Here is a 19,089-nt window from a genome sequence, read left to right as displayed (position 1 = left end):
GCGGTTAGCAGCGCCTTGACTACTTGGCCTGCCAGAACTGACGCTGACGCTCAATTTCTGTCAGGTCCATTAAGTCAAGAACAACACAGGGAATAAATTCTTTAGGAAATTTTATTGAATATATTACAAATTAAATTTGGCAGTATGGCTCTGTTCAGAGGGGTCAGCATTAGGGGGGACTCACACAGTTTAACACTGAGCGAGCTAAACTATTCCCCCCAAACAGACCATACCTGGCAATCCTCTTGTGACCAATCAACACAAGATGATGGAATTAAGTAGCCTTTAAGCACGGGGGAGCAGAGCACATAGATCAGGAACAGAGCAGGGAGCAGAGCACATAGGGCAAGAAGCAGATCAGGGAGCAGAGCTCATAGCTTTCTGAGCGTCAAGAATGGCGCGAACATCAGGACGAAGGTAACGTTCGTATGCAGTAGACGTCCATCGGCCCATGGCTTTTAGGGTTGAAACAGGAGCAGATGCCGCCGCAGTAGTTGCGGCCCCTATGCGCAGAGAATGGGCTATATAACGGTCTGGAGGCAGTCTGCAGAATTGGCAGAGGAGGCGTAGATGAGATGCAAACCAGGCTCTGGACATTGGTTTCCCCTCCTGAGTGACAAACAGCGGCTCCTGCGGACCAGCCCGAGGACGGCTCCTCAAGTAGGTCAGCATGGATGATGGAGGACAAAAGACAGTATTAGACTCTGATATATATACAACTACACCTTCACTATTCCTATCTGATTTGGAGTGTTTGAGAAACAAGGTGAAATGGTGATCATTAATCGAAACATCAGAAATGGTGAGATTGTGATTTGGGTCAAAGAAACGCGTGCGTGAAGAGATTTCGCCACCCCTTAGGAACCCAAAGAAAGCTGTGAGAATGACTGTCTCTAACATTTGATCTGTGTAAGGCCCAAAACACCCTTCCCTCAAACGTGATATAATTGTATTAACTAAAGGTAATGTGAAAGGGAGATGTTTATCATTGCCTCGAGGTGACTCCTTTTTGAGGCCGTTCAGCAGGAGGCGTATGGATGGGTTTTCCAGAATGCTGGTAACGGATGGATCCAGGCAGCGTAGTCCGATCATAAAACCTTTTTTGACTTCCTTCTCCAACAAGGCATCCACTATCTCAGGCTCCTTTGACGCAGACAACAGGTTTTTACAGCTGAATGACACGGCAGGGAAATGCAACAGACCAGCAATGAAACCTTGAACAAGACCAGTCAATAAATAATCCACGAAACAGCGGTTAGGATGCTTTTTCAATGCCCGACCCACTTTAGGGACGTTGACAGGCGTTGATGGTTTTATTTCTTTCGCTCTTTCATGAAGCGAGTTCTCCTCGGACACACCGACTTGGGGTGGGCATCCCCGCAGTAGGGCCAGGATGGGAAGGGCAAGAGGCAGTTTTTGGACACAGAGAAGAGGAGTGCGCAAGAGAGCCACCGATAGAGCAAGACAGGACTTGGTGGCCTGTGAAGTGCCTACTTATCAGCGCGAGGTCGACCGCAGACCAGTCCAGTCTTTGATTGAAGCGCTGGATGAACATTGCGGCCTTTGCAGAGAATGATTTGTGGTACTCATAAAACAATGTTCCCCCATAGGAGAGAGCTAGGTCGGAAATAATTGCGAGATAATTATCAAGTTCGGCTCTACGAGCCGGATAGACTTCGCAAATTACGTCCCTGTATACCCCAAAGGCTACGCAGAACTCGGGAAAGGTCAGAGTCTTAATCAGTCTAGGGTCCCCCATCCTTTAACGCGACTGATATGTCGCTATGACACGCCGCTCGCACAATTCAGAGCCCAGCAGAATTTTCACGAGATTGATATCGTTACCTGCTAATATTTGGCTCCTCAAGTGATGAGGGATGGCAGAAGACGGTGGGAAGAAGGGCGAGTCCGTGGTTAGGGGTACAGCGGTGGCCAGGGACCTTCTAGGAATGAACTCTGGAGTGACGTCATCACGCTGAGGCTGGTGCTGGAGGTGACGCAGTTCAGGTGCGGTGGAGACTCCTGATGCGGAAATGACGGTCGGTGAAGACGAAGGTCTGATGGAGTCGCTTTCCAGCGTGGAAATCCTGGCCGTCATGTCAAGGAGTGATGCTTGGATGTTAGACAGCGCTGCAATCACTGGGTCATTGGCTGGAGGTGCGCTTGGACCCGGACGAACTTGGCCACCGGCCCGTTTGTGTGCAGTACCGGCTGGCTCAATATGTTTCCTTTTTTGCGTTTGCTTTCTTCCGGATGTTTGGGGAGGAGGAAGCCCAGGCAGGATGTCGGCAGCCGGTGGGATGTCCTGGGAGTCGCAGAGGAGGACAAATAGATCCTCATGACAGGCGCCGATCGGAGGCTGGATGTTGGCCTGAAACAAGGTCTCCAGGATCCTGGACACCGGCCAGTCGCCGATGCTAATGGCACTCGGGGTTCTATTCGCCAACCGGGAGCTTCTACAGACGGTGTTGTCGTCATCCTCGCCCTGGCCTGGTTGAATCTGCGATGGCTGGGTGTCGTTGATGACTTCGAGTAAGGTTAGATCCTCGTCGACAGTGGTGGAAGTCATGGCCGTCAGAAAGGTGAGTAAGACCACACAGATTCTAGATAATGACAGTAGCATGAGCTTGGTATGCATTAACGAGTTGAGTGCATAAATGCGAGCAGCAAGCAGTTAGGAATAACTAAAGCAGCTTTAAATAAGGCGCCCTGTTTGGATGTAGCCATTTAGAAGCGAGGGGAGTGCGAAGGGAGTTGACAGCTGATCAGCTGACGCCCATAGCGGTTAGCAGCGCCTTGACTACTTGGCCTGCCAGAACTGACGCTGACGCTCAATTTATGCTCATTATTTTCGTTACTCAGTGTTGTTTTTATTACAGTTTTTTTTTGCCAAAAGTTGGCTCAAGTTTTTGAGTTCAAGTTTTTGTCTATAGAACATTGAGGCAACACTGGGATACTTTGTAACAAAACTCCGGATACAGCTGCGCTGCAGACAAGAAGAAAACGCTGTTACAAAAACGTAGGCTATAGCTGCACCTCGGAGTCACCAGTAACTGGTTTGGGCTTCCCTTCTCTTCCTCATCCGCGGTATCTCCTCTACCATGAACACCTGTGGCTGCAATATAGTCGGTTGACTGTCGGCACAGCGGAGAAGGCGGTTTCTGCGACACAACTCTTCGTTGAGTTTGTGCTTTCCAGGGATGAAGGTCTTCCAATACTCTGCCCAAGAACTTCTGCAGTTCACCTTAACCCACGCCAAGATCAGCGACAATGTGCTCAACCTCTGCCGGACAGTGGGGATTGTTCGCCGGAGACGCTACTTACACCGTGGCACTGGCAGCAACTTCACTGAAAAGAATGGCGTTCCTGCGCTATGCCAAAGACTCCAAGCCGCGCATCGAGATCTCATCTCCCCGGTGTCATCCTGCGGGCCTAGAGAAGACCCCCGGAGCGTGATTGCAGCACAGATCAACCGGCCTGGATGGAGAGAGTCTACACCCAACTCCCCAAAACTTCATTGTGAGATCGTTACAGACAGCGCACCATCCTCTCAACTCAACAACAATGTCGGCATATGAATCATGTGGCACTGGTGAGACCTGATCCAAGACTGTGCCCTCCACAGCATACTACTATCTGTTCTGAAGATGGCTCTGTTAAATGCCAGAGCTATCGCTAACAATACATTCATATTGAACGATCTTTTTAAATCTCACAGTTTAGACTTTTTATTTTTATGTGAGACCTGGGTCAACCCTGGCGAGTTGAGCGCTATAAATGAATTAACTCCGGTGGACTGCAGTTGCCTAAATTCACCAAGACTTTCTGGAAGAGGTGGTGGGACTGCTGCTATTTTCAAGCAAGATTTTAACCAAAGATTCTAGAACAGAGCTCCGCTCTAGAATCTTTCCCAGGTAAAAAAGTAGTATACTTTAGTGTGTTAGAAATATGATAAAAAAATGCTTACACTTTTTGTACTTTATGTAAAGTATGTTTAATGTGTACTTTTAGAAAGTATACTTCAAAGTAGATGTTATTAAGTTCAACTTCAGTGTACTAAAATTAAATATACGTATTGTGCAATATTCAAAGTGTTTTTGTAATGTACTTTTAAAAGTGTACTTTGTTGTTAGTGTATTTTAAATGGTAAAGAAGTTTATTTAGTTTAAGTGTATTAAATTGCTAATACTTAGAGTTGTAATATAGTGTACTTATGGAAAGTATATTTTTTGGTAGGCCTAATACATTGTTTGTATAGTTTCATAGTCATCTCACCTTTAATAAAATACTAATGTGTGTAGCCTTTAGACCTGATATGTCAGCCGCATGGATGGCAATGTGCAATAACCTAGCCTAGACACACTGATCTATCAGTTTTGGTCATCAAATAATATTTTTTCTTTTGTTGATTTTGTGTCTTAGTAAGGTAGTAGCCTATACGTTTGTGATGTAGTAGAGGTTGTGAGAGGATGAATGTGGCATTTTGTTAAATTCATAGGCAATACAGTTAAATGTATAGGCAGTCCAGTTGACCAATAACTACAGTGGGCATCACTTTCAAATGGCCACTTCAGTCGCGCATTACGAGGCGTGAAGCTGCGTGAAGCTTTAGTACCACTTTCAGCCACTGTGCGTCGCTCTGCCACTGTACATCGCTCTGTCAGTAGCCTGACTGCTGCCCCTTCTGAAAAAGCAGGAGGCTAGGCTACCTTTAAACGTAATTGTTACCGAGAGGAATCCCAGCCTACGAATTCAATAACAAAATAAATCATAATTAAACGTAGCGAAAATCGAAATCTGCTTTTGATAGCCTACCGGTGCCGCTCCACAAAACGAAAAAATATCTTAATTTGCTGTCTATGTTATTGTCAGTGTTGGGGGTAACGCAACTACGCAAATCAAAACAGTGTCTTAATTTGCCCTACTTCTTGACTGCAATGTAGTCAATTGACTGCTTGACATGTCATTTTTATTTTTCTGTACAATAAACAAATACATCTGCTTTATGCCGCAGAATTACATTCATATTTGGCTGACTGCAGACGCGCCACTTCCCTCCCCATATTCCAAGATTAAGATAGTAGCCTATACAAAAAGCACTTCATACTATCATAAAAAAAATCTTTAAAACGAATAGCTATTTGCAATTTGACAAAACACTGGTCCTCATTTTGCGAATGCGAGGACGATATGAGCCTGTTGCATTTAGTTAGATGTCCGAGTCACGCATAATGTTTGAAAACCACTGGCTCGTAATCACAATAATTTAACACAGACAGTTGGATAGCCTACTTCATCATGTCCCCATGCCTACATTTTTGTGAGTAGCATAGAGATTGTTAAAAACAATAAAGTATGGCTCTCCGTTTGGGACATCGAAAACTTATATTTTTAATACCGTTGAAGATGCTGACTTGCAAAAGCCTCGGGATAACGCGTTATCTCCACTATCATCAGTCATGCCCCTTGATCAAAGTGGGGAATGAAATAAAAGTTTGAGAACCACTGGCTTAACAAGTTACCTGCAGTCCAGAACACAGAATCTGTTGCAATATTCTGATGATCGGCGATGATATCGGCAAATGTTTGTTTTCCAAAGTAAGAATTTCACTTCACCATGCACCTTCGACAATGAATAGCTCATTACACTTGTTACTGTTAAACGTAGCCTAGGCCTACCTGGTATCATTACAAACATTATTCTGTGTCCTAAAACTGGCATATTTTATGGCATTGTGTCATGTAAGTTCGTTGCAAAATCAAGAGAAATGTGTGAGGTGGTCAGCAGGGGACAATTGAGACACATTGGATTGTGTTATTACTTGAACATTCCACACTATCCACAGCTGTGGTAGGCCTATCAGGGGCAGGAGGATTACTGTTAGCGCAGGCTTTATATAAAATTCTTCAACAGAAGGCCTCGAATGTTGTCTTGTTTGTGGAGTTCTTTGCTTCACTTCTGTAATCTCGGCTTCATTGAAAATGAGGGCTTCCCTCAATGACCCTCCGAGAATAAATAAAGGTTGAATGAATGAATGAATGAATGAATGAATGCCCAAAATAAAAGCCTGTGGTTTGCGCAGCCTACAGTAAATAACAGACCCGCCAGAATGTGCGTTATGATGCTTTTTTACGAGCAAGATGTTTTTGGTACCCTACGCACACTGCATGTTCTTAAATAACAATGATCATCAGTAATATTCGACCATTCATTTGGGTAAATGGGCAAGCGTGACAACCTTGATTGGCTGATGATTGTAACGTGGGCATGATTCCAAACACCTCCCTTAAGATGATGAGTGACAGGTCTCAGAATGCGTGCGCTACACAAGGACGGAAGATGATTAATAACTGGGGCCGTGAACAGGTATGATAAGGGATCAGATTCCAAAAATAATTCAGTGGAAATGCATGGATTCCAGTTTCTTCCAGTAGCAGATTTTTGGAATCTGATCCCTTATCATACCTGTTCATTCTTACTCGTTGCTCGACTTATCGTGGCTAAATTCAAGATGGCTGCAAACGCTAAACTTCGTGAAGATACTGTCTGTATAAATCGTCTTGTAAGTAAACTACCAGTGCTTTTTCAAAGTTCTCAATGTCTCGTTTTAAATGTCAGGGCCCTCGGAAGTCTACCAATGAAGTGTGGAGATACATTGAGCCTCGTAAATGGGTGTAAAACAGTGATTTATTTGCATGGCTAGCCCGATGCCGAAGCACCACTATTGAAAAAGCTGTTGGTAGCATCGGCTAACTAGCGCCAGATTTTGGAATGCAGGGGACAAGCCGAGATAGGCTATGAGACATACGTTCACACTCGGTATCATGTTTCAATACACTTTAGGTCAATATCACACCGGAATTCTCCTTTAAAGATTTTAGCTTGGAGTTTTCTCTTAAAAGTTATTCACAAAGCCTTTCAGACAACTCCTAAACTAGGAGTGAGTCTTCGTGGCTATGGATGACGTCATTACTCATGCACAAGCTTGACTGAAGTGACCACCTTGATTGGCTGACGATTGTAACGTGGGAATTCCAAACACCTCCCTTCCGATGATAAGTGACAGGTCGGAGAATGCGTGCGCTACACAAGTAGTGCGAAGGACGGAAGATGATTAATAACTGAATAAAAAGGCCTAGCCTAAATGAATTAAGAGTAAGGCAAAACAAGTAGCCTAATTAAACATAGGCCTATGGATTGATGTAGTAGCCTACCTTTGCAACAATAAGTATAAGTATATATACTTTTTTGATCCCGTGAGGGAAATTTGGTCTCTGCATTTAACCCAATCGGTGAATTAGTGAAACACAAACAGCACACAGTGAGGTGAAGCACACACTAATCCAGCGGCGCTCGGGGAGCAGTGAGGGGTTAGGTGCCTTGCTCAAGGGCACTTCAGCCGCGGACATGTTAACAATGAGTAGTTTTGGTTGTTGTTGGTGGCGTTATTGCATCCCTTTTATGAATGCAAAATTGTTCCCTCGCGATTGGAAGCTCCTGTTGCGCATAGGCTACGCATTTCAAAACATCGCAACGTAAAATGCCACAAAAAAGCTGTTTATGAATAGGTCTTAGTGAGTTAGGAGTCCTCTCGACTTAAGCTGTCCCAGACTTAGGTGCTACTTTTAGGTCTAAAATGCTTCGTGAATTACTTTTTGTGAAAAAATTAGGAGTCCTAAAGTTAGGAGTGAAACGCCCATTATTTTTAGGAGTTGCTCCTAAATTCGCCAGTTAGGAGCTACTTTTAGCCTTAAAATTCTTTGTGAATACGGCCCTGAATAAAAAGGCCTAGCCTAAATGAATCAAGGCAAAATAGCCTAGTAGCCTAATGAAACATATGGATTGATGTAGTATCTTTGTAACATTATTAAATTATTCTGTTACTATGCCTACGTTTGCAAAAGAGAACATTTTAATTTGATTCACAATAATGTTACATTTAATTTACATGTTGACAATGATTAGCCTAGTTTTGGTGGTTGTTGGCGGCGTTATTGCATGTTAGTTATGCCTACAATGCAAAATTGCTTCCTCACGATTGGAAGCTCCAGTAGCTGCATAGGATTTCAAAACACGGCAAAATGCCGCAGGTTTGTGAATAGGTCTGTGAGTAAGGAGTCCTCTTGACTTCTTTTAAGCTGTCAGAGGTGGGAAGGTGTGATTTGTTGGGTGCAGGGCCGGATTAACTGGGCACAAATGTCTGATGGCCCCCCTTCCCCCCCAGTCAACGTGAATCGGGTGGTTAGTTAATAGGCCTATCGTGAAGATTTTTCCTGCCATCTAAGGCTCGAGCGCATCTGTGAGGCCAAGCCTCACCAAGTAGCTTGTTTGTTTACAATTAACATTCCATTTAATTAAACTGCTTTATAGGCTATGCCGAAATGGTTTTCAACATTTTGAATATTAGTGTCGGGTGAATTTAAATATTCTCAAAGTAGCCTTATGGCTGAAAGCTGCTTGAAATCCCCCCGTCAAGCAATATAACCATACAAACGCTTCCCCATGAAAAACACTTCCCCATGACAAAGACATCATAAAACACTGAAAGTTAATATTTTGTCACTAGCAACATACATCTGTCCTTTGTTAAATGTATCATGTTCCAAGTAGCCTATGCGTAATTCTGCTTCATAAAGTTGAACAAATACATTTGCTTATTTCACAGAAAAATATAAATAGCCAGTTAGGGTCTACAGTGCAGAGTTGGTAAGTTATGGTAGGCCAACTTGCAGTGAACATACAAACAGGGGAAATTCTTTCTCTTGTAGCCGAGTAGCCTCAGGTGCGCATGTAGACAAAAGGACGAACATGCAAGCGCCAATGAATCGTGCTCTCACGACAATCACGCCGTTAAACTTAAATAGGTTAACATCACTCACTAAGTTCGCCTTCAAGCAAGGAAAACGATGATTTGAAGACATCTGTTTCGTTAGAAGGGCAAGGGGTAGCAACAGGGCAACACAGAGACAGGCCCGATGGCAGGGCTGTTATGAGAGTATTAAAATATGGGATATTCTACGGGAAAACATTAAAACGGCAAGACAGCGGGGGAAAGTTAAAATACGTGATAAACACAGAAAAAGTTAGCATGCATTGTTTCAGTCCCCGTGCACAGGGATTATTTGTCATATTATTAATCACATATGATTATTTGTGAAATTGTGCAAACAGGCGCAACACATTTGAAAAGGAAGAACTGTTAGCAAGGGCGCGGGAAGGGGGGTGCTGACGGTGCTGCAGCACCCTGCTGGCAGGAGATAGATTTTTTTTTTTTTTTTTTAAATAATTACTAATTCGCTGTCTGACATTATTTATATTTTTGTATGTGAAATGATGAGTCAAATAGCAAAAAAGGGTTATGGATAGGTTCGAATATAGGCTACTAAAAATGAACAGTTATAGAGATCAACGTGAACCAGTTACTGTAAGAACCGTAGCGTGGTTTCATCTATGTGATAGCGATCAAGTGTGTAGGCCTACGCAGGGCTCGAATTATCTTTGTCTTTAAGGGGGTCTCTCTAGCTCATAAAAAGTTGGCACACCCCGTGCATAGCCTAACAAGGCGATGAAATAGCCTAGGCGTACTATATACTGTATGCGCACGGTAGGCCTAGGCTTTACCTTGACACACGCACACAACAGACATAGATTTTTTCATAGAAATTGATTGCTTTTAATTAATTTCAACATATTATTGATTGTAATAGTCCATATTTCATTTCAATTTCACAATACAAAGAAATAGACTAAACGATTTAGTCTGTGCCATTCTCAATTTCACAACGTGACTCATTTGAACCAGACCACCGTCTTAAGGCCTTTTCACACAGAGATCCCGCTAAATTTGCGGGAAGAGGAGACGTCATTTTGCCGTCTTTTTGTGTCTGAAAGCGAGGTGAAAATTTGCTGGCCTGCTGATCTGTTCACATGATGCGGCATTTTGGGGAGCCAGGAGGCAGGATCAGCTATAGTAAATTAAATTTGTGACGTGCAACAGGGGGCGTGTAGAGTGATAGTCGTAGGCCTTATTATGCGTGCGTGGGGCTTCAGATACAGCAGGTGTGTGATTTCAAAAACCATGGCGGGAGAACCGACTGCACTTCGGTTAGCTTGCATTTGCTTTGCGGTTGCTGTTAGAATGTTAGATTCTTGCAATAGATGTCTTCAGACAATAAAAAGTAATTTGGAAGGGAAATTGAAGAGTTGCCCTTGCGTTCGCCGTGATTTCCCTTTGAAAATCAGAGGTTCACAGGCTACTGTGGCCTTGGTCAGTGGCGCCGCCAGCCGTAATCTATGCACTGTGCGTACAATTTATTCATGAAATCGTTCAATATTACAACAATAAAAAATAGCTTGTGTATTGCCTTAATTGAAACATGCTTCGCGCACAAATGATAGCCTAGGGCAAAGAGAATGGACATCTCAACATAAGGATACATTAGAAGATGATGATTGGTGTAAACTTTGTCACACGACGTGATAAGCAGTTCTGGCGCTTAAAAATCCTAATTGTTAGGTTACCATAGCTGTCTTTTCTCTAGGCCTCGGCCTATCGGAAATTGCGACATAAGCACATTGGTTTCTTTTTTCTTTTCTTTCTTGTTCGCGTGTTGGGTAGTGAAGCGATAATGCATTTAAAGCAGTACATCATGTGAGCCAGAGCCGATATGGCCAGAGCTGCTGCTCTGTATAGGTATTCTGTCCCACCCATGGAGGTAGTCCCGCCCTCCATACAAATGAATGGTGGAGGCTAGGCTAGTAAATCCATAGACATAATATACATAGACGCCGCATCGACCGCTGCTCCCTACTAGCGCTGACGAGATTTGGAGCCGCCATCTTGGACCGGTCATCCACTCCACTCAGTGTAATCTGTTTGGCCGGTGCAATGAGCTGTCAGCACACTTAAGTAATCATATCTCACTGAATACCGAACAGATTTTCACGCGGTTTTTTTTGCTGCAAAGGTCATACATGTAGCTATGATACAGGCCACATTGTTCGAAAATACAAAATACAACCAATAGTACGGTAATGTTAAATCTTACTTGTGAAAAGTAAATCCCCCGAGTATGGTCCGCCGATTTGAGCAGGAACATGCTGCACAGTGCTGTCATCTTGTGTTTTCTGCTGCAACGCAATGAGGAGTATGACCGGTCCAAGATGGCGGCCGCATTTCTTGTTTCCAGCAGCCAATGCGGCGTCTATGTATATTATGTCTATGAGTAAATCCGGCCAATTCATAGTCAATGCCATCTTGAACACTGGGGTTCGGACAAAGATGGTTGATTACGAAGATACTTCATGAGAGGCCATTTCCTGTTCCTGGAAATTTATGCAAATAGGGTAGCAGTACACGCCCCGGCACATTTATGCAGTGATCGGGCTCTCTTTTTAACATTGAGGTCTATGGCAGAATCCAAGAATTTCCCAGAATTTGTCAAAGTCTTATTTTTCTGAGCAATGGATGCACATTTCGGACACGGTATCATGCTCTCCAAACCCTCCTCCCTATTTCAGTAGAATGTCGTGATCGTATGACCCTCCAGTCGGGAGAAAATCAACATTAATGAAGGTGTACACCAAGTTTATTTTGTACTCCGGCTTGTCTGGCGTGGAACCGAGGCGTTCAAACGTAAGTCATACGTCAGTAACACGCCCCTGTGCAGGCGGGAACTGAACCAGAGCCCGTCTCTGACTGAACTCCACTTTGCCCTCATAGACATGAACTAGGACGACCCATCTTGCTAAGCATTCATTATCTTTGGTTCGGATCTAGCGGATCTAGCGCCAGTCGGCTCTGACCATGCGCCAAGTTACAAAGCTGGAAATGACGCATGGACCAACGTCGATTTTTATTGGATATTCTGTAAAAAGAGAGTCGTCCTCCAGTAAGAGGGTGGCGATAATGCACATAAAGTTCTTGCCTCATAACAAGAAGAAAAAGTGGCTCGGGAACGCGCATGGAGTCCGAGAGGAGTCGCCCTGAAGCGCAACTTAATTTTATTGGATAACACAGCGGTCTGCCTGCTGTCCTGCTGCAAATATGCATTCGAACATGACGTGAAATATCCGTAGTCGAACTATAAATAAACTATTCGTTTTTTAGTGGCAGGTGTAGCGCATTTTTACAGTCTGTGACAGTGGGCTCTGTCGCGGAAAACGGCAGCCTTCCCTCATAAAAAAAAACAATACACTTTGTTGCCCTCTGTTTTATGGTAGCCGCGGCAGTGAGTGCACGCACCGTTAGCGGCTAACCGTGCCCCCTCATCAAACACGCACACATAACCATGCCACACAATACCCCCTAATGTCTTCCTCCCTCCGTGAAATAAGGCAATAAGTAGTTTAATCAAGCGGTACTTTATTGCGTTCTGGCATACATAGATGCATGAAATGCATACAGGTGTTATGTCGGTACTTAGCGTTGTATCGTAGCTTGGCAGGCACTGGAATTGTCCTCTGTGTTTGTTTGTACTTACGTGTTTTCACTTCCGGGTATGGGTGCTGCTCTGGGACAAACCAGACTGGAGGCACAGAGACTGTTTTAAAGAACTTGTCCCGCGAAATAGGGAAGTGGGGTGAGCTCATTGGGAGGGGGAGATAACAGGGTTGATAAGCCGACTCAAAGCATATGTTAATCAGGAAGATGTGAACTGTATTTATTTATGATGCATTTGCTAAAGAACCTACTTTTCATGTTGTGTGATTGCTATTTCAAATCATATGTTTAATTTTTATCCTGTAACTGAATGTTATGAATTATGTGACAACCCTGCATGTTTTGGTTGGGACCATGGGGGCAGGGTTACAGGGTTAAAAGCAGGCTGGGTAGGCCTGATGGATGAGTGGACGTTGAGACCTAAGAGAAGTAGGTACAACTGAGTTGGTGACTGTGAAGGGAAAAGACTGCAGCTAATTTTTGTATTTATAGTTTTTTTTGTTTTTGTCAATTTGAATATTATTCTGCACGTGGATATTGAGGACCATTCTCACCTTAACGGTGGCACTGTTTTGCATGGGCTAAAATAAAAAACCTTTGCACTTAAGTGCTATTGTGGTTGAGCCATCACTTTTTTGAACGTTTACTGGACCCGGAAGGAGCCTTTCCGACACAGTCTATGATTAGTTTGTTTTTTATTGTATTGTTTGCCATCTCATAGCGGGTGCTCTAAACGTATTCGTTGGCCCATGACCAAATCAAGCCAATAATAGCCAGTAGCCACAATAATGACTGGAGCCAGAGCCCTCAATAGCCACCCTGTTTTGAAAATAATATTGAAGATATTCAATATTATTGAAGATAGTATTGAAGATAACGCACAGAATGGTCAGCCTGAGCGGACAATTACGTCCCCAACTCATCTAAAATGTGGTGTCTTTACTTTGAGTTGTACACCGCAGATGGTAAAGTAACGGTTAAAGAGAATGTTGTCTGCGGACTCCAATCTTCGCGCTCACCTGTGGTGTTACCATCCAAATGAGGCAGCGGTGTCAGAGGCACAGTAGACGGCCAGAGCATCGCCAGGCGTCCAACATCGTATGATTGCATACTTTCCGTAAATCCTAAATTTTGTCCAGGGTCTGCTATTTACTTAGGCTGCAAAGCACAGGCACTATTTATTTGAGGTAGGCTTATTCGAGGCAGACCTTTATTTCTTACATTGTACGTTATTGTGAGACATGTGTTTTGTTTGGAGCGGCATACCAGGCTATCAAACGCAGACGATTTTCGGTTTTGGTATGGGATTTAATTTACTTTTTGACTTTTATTATATAGTTAAATGTTGAGACTGATGGGCATTTAAATCTAGAGGGTATTTGATGATCACTGTAAAGTTTCGTGTAGTTGAAAAAGTGTTGGAATTTCCAGCTGTTTATTGCGAGACAAGGCCTTTCCTTCATTCATTGAACGTGCGCTGTGCTCTAATAGAAACCTTATTGCATAGCGAAGTAGCCTAAATTGAGTTTTTTTTTAATTATGCATGGTTTACCGGTACTTTTTATTAAATTCGTAGGCTGGAATGCCTCGCGGCAATAATTGTGTTTAAATGTAGTAGCCTAGTGCTTCAGCCTCTGGCAAGCTCCAAAGGGGGCGGCTATAGGTTGAGAGCTGTTGGAGACCCATGGTGCAACGAGACAAAGTCTTTATGCCGCTGTTGTGTAATTTATTGTCTTTAATCATGTTTAGGCTATGTTTGTTCGGGACAAACAACAACGAAACAAGATCAATAGAATTTTCTTTATTTGTCATATGATGGATAAACAACCATAATATGCACGTCTTCTCATAGGCTCCTCAAGAAATATGCACTGAATAACGTTTGGCTGTAGCCGCCGGATAGGTACCCGCCCACCAACATGTACGCGCATGAGAGCTCGTGCCCAACACGGATTTTCGTGCATGGAGCTGGTTCCAAATGCTCCATGCAGCGCCATATTTGAAAATGGCGTATGCTAACATGCCGAAGCTAATCTGCACGCTCTTGACCCCCTGGTCCTACCCAAATTCGCTGAACTACTTGCGAAGTAGCCTATTATCACAGACATCACATGTATCACACGAAAGAGCTTTTTCTCAGCTTTTAAACGATGTTAGTTGTTGTGGTAAACGGTAACTTTAATTTAATCATATTTTTTGTGCCCGTCTCCCTACCCATTCATCTTGGTGGAATACTTCGCAAACTTTACCTCAACACATGACAAACCATATATCAGAATAAACAGCAGACCTTACCGAACACAAAGGTGTAAAGCATGCCCCTGTAGTTAGCCATTCCAGAGTAATCCGGTTTTAAATTTGCAGCAATGTCTTTATGCATGTCTCCAACTTTGCGGTTCCTAATGTGTTTAAATTGTTCAATAGATCTACATGATTTTATAACAGGCCAAATACAAAACAAATGTTACAAATATCGCCTAGATCACTGGATTTGAGGATATAAGGCAGACAGATGCTCATGAGTTCATGCTTTGTTTTTTCGCTGGATTTTAGGATAGCCTATTATGGCAACTGATTGCATTCCAAGCTACAGTCAACTCTAGCAGGCATTGAATGACTGGAGACTTAGCGAATTTATAGATTGACATAATGTGCATAATGTCTATGTGCTATTGCTGCTTTTGATCAGTTAGATTTATTTGCAATCTCCTGTGGTGGGCTGGACATAGCATCGAAATGCCCGCCCAGATTCACACTGGTGCCGGAACGAAAAAACTCGGCAAAATGTCTAGGGGGCTTGGTAGTAAATTTGGCGAGACACTTTGTCCCGCCGTTCCGCCTCGGTCTATGTGAAAGGGACAGTCATTCCGCGATTCTGGTACATAAAATGGCGGCGATTTTGCCAGTGTGAAAGGGCCTTTAGATAGGCTATCCTCAGTGTCAAACACAATAATGCATGTAGTATAACTTATACACAGGGAAAAAGCACTAACTGGCAGAAATTATAGGCCATTGCAGCCAAACTATGTTCTAGTATTGTTGAACCGTGGAAAATTAATAGACGAACAATTTTGGAGTTTGCTCTGAGATGTTGTCGGGTAGCCATTGAATATTCCGACATCAGAGATTGCTAACAGGTGTTTCTAAATATCTGGGAACTTTCTGGAGCTCTGAATGGCAGAGGATAGCTACAGATCATCAGACAACACAATCATTGTAGGCTGCATTATGGGCCATAATTTATGGCTTTGTCAATCAACATAGAAGAGGTGAAGCGCAAGTTCAACAGCAAATAGGACTTTTCAGCACATATCAAACCATATAGGCTAGCCCAATAAACGCCTATGTAAATAGACAAAACACTCGCATCAAAGCAGGGTGACTTATTCAGATTTGCGAGTGCTGTCAAAACGATCGTATACGGTTTGCTCATATAGTCTAGTGGTGTGGTGGTTAAGTGTCATGCTGCGTTCAAGAGCGTAGGGTAGGTCTACGTCCCGTAGTAGCCTATATTTTAATTTAACGCGTAGGGTAGGTCTACGTCCCGTAGTAGCCTATATTTTAATTTAACGTCTTTAAGAGATCGCACAGGAATGGATAATGAGCGGTTGTTTAAGATTAAATTGCAATGCCAGACACCTTCAGATATGAGAGACCCCCTCAGATTTTTGACTTTGTTGCTTTCATGGGAGCCAGTCCTCACTCTATGGCTCACACGAATTCGAGCACTGGGGCTACGGTTGATATAGCCTAGGCCTACATATTCTATGCGATTTACACGTTCAAAAAAAACATGGATAAGCTGAAAGAAACTTTAATTGTGTTTTACAGTTTTGCAAAAATAATAAATGCATAGCTAGTGAAATCATTCATTATCCTAGTCGCTAAGATAGAAATTATTAGGACACATACTTGCTGTGGAGATGACACGCTTTAGGCTATTCAGAAATGATTTGCGAGATCATTGCAGCCTGATTATTAGCCTATATTTAAAGCCTAACATCTCTGGTGTGGTTTTGACGATCAGAAAAGTAATTTCCTTAGCTATACTGAAATAGGCTAACGATGTCAAGTGCGCTTCTGTGGGGTTAGGGTGGCAGTGGACTCGGAGTGCTGTCGCGGAACATTGAAATTTGTGGCTGCCCAGGACTTTTCTAAAACTTCTCGCTATCACCCGCACACTGCACTAAAATTATGTATTTAGCAGTCAAAATCCTAAACATGTCCGGGGGGGAGAAATCGTCGGACATCCATTATTTTTTGTTATTCAGCACCCCTGGTCAAAAATAGGTTCCCGCGCGCCTGACTGGTAGCATGCAAGCTCACGGGAAAGATTGATTTAAGAACGTTATCACAGTGTGTGGCTGTGGCGCGGGCGGAAGACAGCGACAATTGGCAGGGGAGGGTCATGTCTTTTTTAACAATTCTGTCGGAGGGTCATTGAACAATTTCTAGCAGGCAAGAGAGGGTCATGCAACTGAAACACTCAAAATTCCTCCGGTGGCCCCTTCAATAAATAACGCAGTCCCTAGATTGCTGCTGGGCTATATGTCTTGGTTCATGTCTGTTAAAAATGCATTGCCGTCAAACGCATAGCCTATCTCGCGGTTGCATCCATTACAAACAAACATGCAATGTGAACGTCTGGGATTGGGGAGAGCACTAAATGCTCTACTGAATAAGCATAAAGTCAAACCTTTAAATGAAAAACACTCTGTAATAATAATAAAAAAAAAACGCTAATGAAGTAAACTTGTGACCATCAAAAATCGCTTGTAACTCCATGATAACAGGACGTAACAGGAAGGCATTTGGCTGAGCAACGGAGGTTAATATGCTCTATATTTTGTCCAAATGATGTCTGTCTATCTTTGTTGCACTCGGAGAAAACCAGAATGTTTAATTTGTCCTGCGTTTTTTCTACGGCTGCAAACGGGATTCACTCGCAGTTAACCAAATATTTCTTTATTAGGGCAGGGCAGGCATATTTCTGGCTATTAAATTATTTCTAAACCAGTCTGCTAAAGTCTGTAGTGAAGTCTGTGTAGGGTTTTCCAGGCTCCATTTCTTTTTACGAGACACCCTGCTCACTTGAGCCATCTACCGGTTGTTTGGGTTGTTGCAGCGTCTCACTGGAAAAATACCAATTAAAGTCGCGTGATACCACGTGATCCCACGCGCGGACCGCGAGTGAAGCTGACCAAGTCGAAGCACTGCCCACTGTAGGGATGTAACGGTATGAAAATTTAACCTCACGGTTATAGTGACCAAAATTATCACGGTTTTCGGTATTATCACGGTATTTCTAAAAGTGTGTTCATTGTGTTCAGAAAGCACTGATAGGCCTACACAAGCTTAAATAGTTTCAAAAAGTGTCCCGTTGACTTTTTTCTTCATGTTTAATTGGCTATGTGCTTATAGCTTAACTTACCCTACCATATCTTGGAGTTTGCTATTTCTATTATTTGGATGCAATGAGCGAGACCAAAGTAAGCGTTCAAAATAAAACTTTAGGCTACTGTATTCTCCTGATAACGTGAGTGGAATTGATTTAAATGTGGACAGAGTGGCTAAATGATACAGTGCACATTTTGCGGTAAAAAAGTTCCGCCTAATCCGAATCGTAGTTAAGACCATCAATTAGACAACAGAATCAGTAGGGTACCAGTTTTGTTCCATTGTACCAGGCTTACTGTATGTCAAAAGCAGGCTCGGGTGAAGCTGGGAAGGATTAAACACACGGTTTCCATACCGTGGTAATCAACAGTGATAATCATGATGTTTGAAATGAAAACGGTAATTATTATCGTCAATATTTTTATCGCGGTTTACCATTATACCGGTAATCGTTACATCCCTACAAATAACATGGCTGTTTGAATTTGAAATGGAGTGGGCGGATCTGTGCACCTTTCCAGCAAAACGTGGTGTGAGCAAACATTAACGTTATTTTATACAGTCTATGCTTGTAACTTTATTTGCAAGACAGATGGACTGTAGAGACCAGAAAATGCATATGTTTACGGTCCGTATAAGGTTACAGGTTTGTCCAAATTAAAGTTAACCATAAATTCTAGTCATGCCAGAGACGTTGGTCCTGGTGGCCACAACATTTGCTTGCTTTGGAAGGTTAGTTCACGTCGAAGGCGGGATTCGAACGGCTGATCGCGGTGGGGTGACGTCGACCGGAAGTGATTGGAAGCAAGCGAGTGGAGTGCGGAGTCTATGGTGCGGAGTGGCGGTTTGTTTGTATCTCCAAGAGATATATATTTTTTTTTTTTTTTCATTTGGCGGTTTGGCATAATCTGATTTGTGACTGGGTCTGGATAGTATAATGGAGGAAGATGATGGGAATGATGATTGGTTAAAAGGTTTAGAGAACTGGAAAAGTCAAGGTTATGTACACGGTAGAGGGAGAGGAGGAAACAATACTAGGTCTAATGGGGCTGAGGGAATGGGGAAAGGGCCATCGAAGAGGAGTATTGAAGAGGTAACTGATGAAGTAGGTAGAGATGTGAGAAGGAAGTTAAATCATGAAGATGATTTGAAAGTAGTCGTTAAATTTAAAGAGGGGCATGATATAAGCGAAATTGGTTTGTTTGCATTGACGAGTGGATTGAAAAAGGCAGTAGGAGACATAGAAATG

At 43.1% G+C, this 19,089-nt stretch overlaps 1 protein-coding gene across 1 annotated transcript; it reads right to left on the bottom strand.

Moving 5' to 3' along the window:
* Positions 1-1,259: 1,259 nt before the first annotated feature.
* Positions 1,260-18,880, bottom strand: LOC121688716. The gene is made up of 3 exons (XM_042068490.1): positions 18,871-18,880; positions 12,484-13,120; positions 1,260-2,571 (listed from the first exon to the last, which is right to left on the bottom strand). The coding sequence occupies exons 2-3, from the start codon at positions 12,590-12,592 to the stop codon at positions 1,763-1,765; spliced, it is 918 nt and encodes a 305-aa protein (XP_041924424.1). The 5' UTR covers positions 12,593-13,120; positions 18,871-18,880; the 3' UTR covers positions 1,260-1,762.
* Between the last annotated feature and the right edge of the window lie 209 nt (positions 18,881-19,089).

Source organism: Alosa sapidissima, chromosome 17, assembly GCF_018492685.1.
Source record: "Alosa sapidissima isolate fAloSap1 chromosome 17, fAloSap1.pri, whole genome shotgun sequence".
Lineage (NCBI taxonomy): Eukaryota > Metazoa > Chordata > Actinopteri > Clupeiformes > Clupeidae > Alosa > Alosa sapidissima.
The sequence above is the reverse complement of the archived record's forward strand: the minus strand, read 5'-3'. Positions and strand labels throughout refer to the sequence as shown.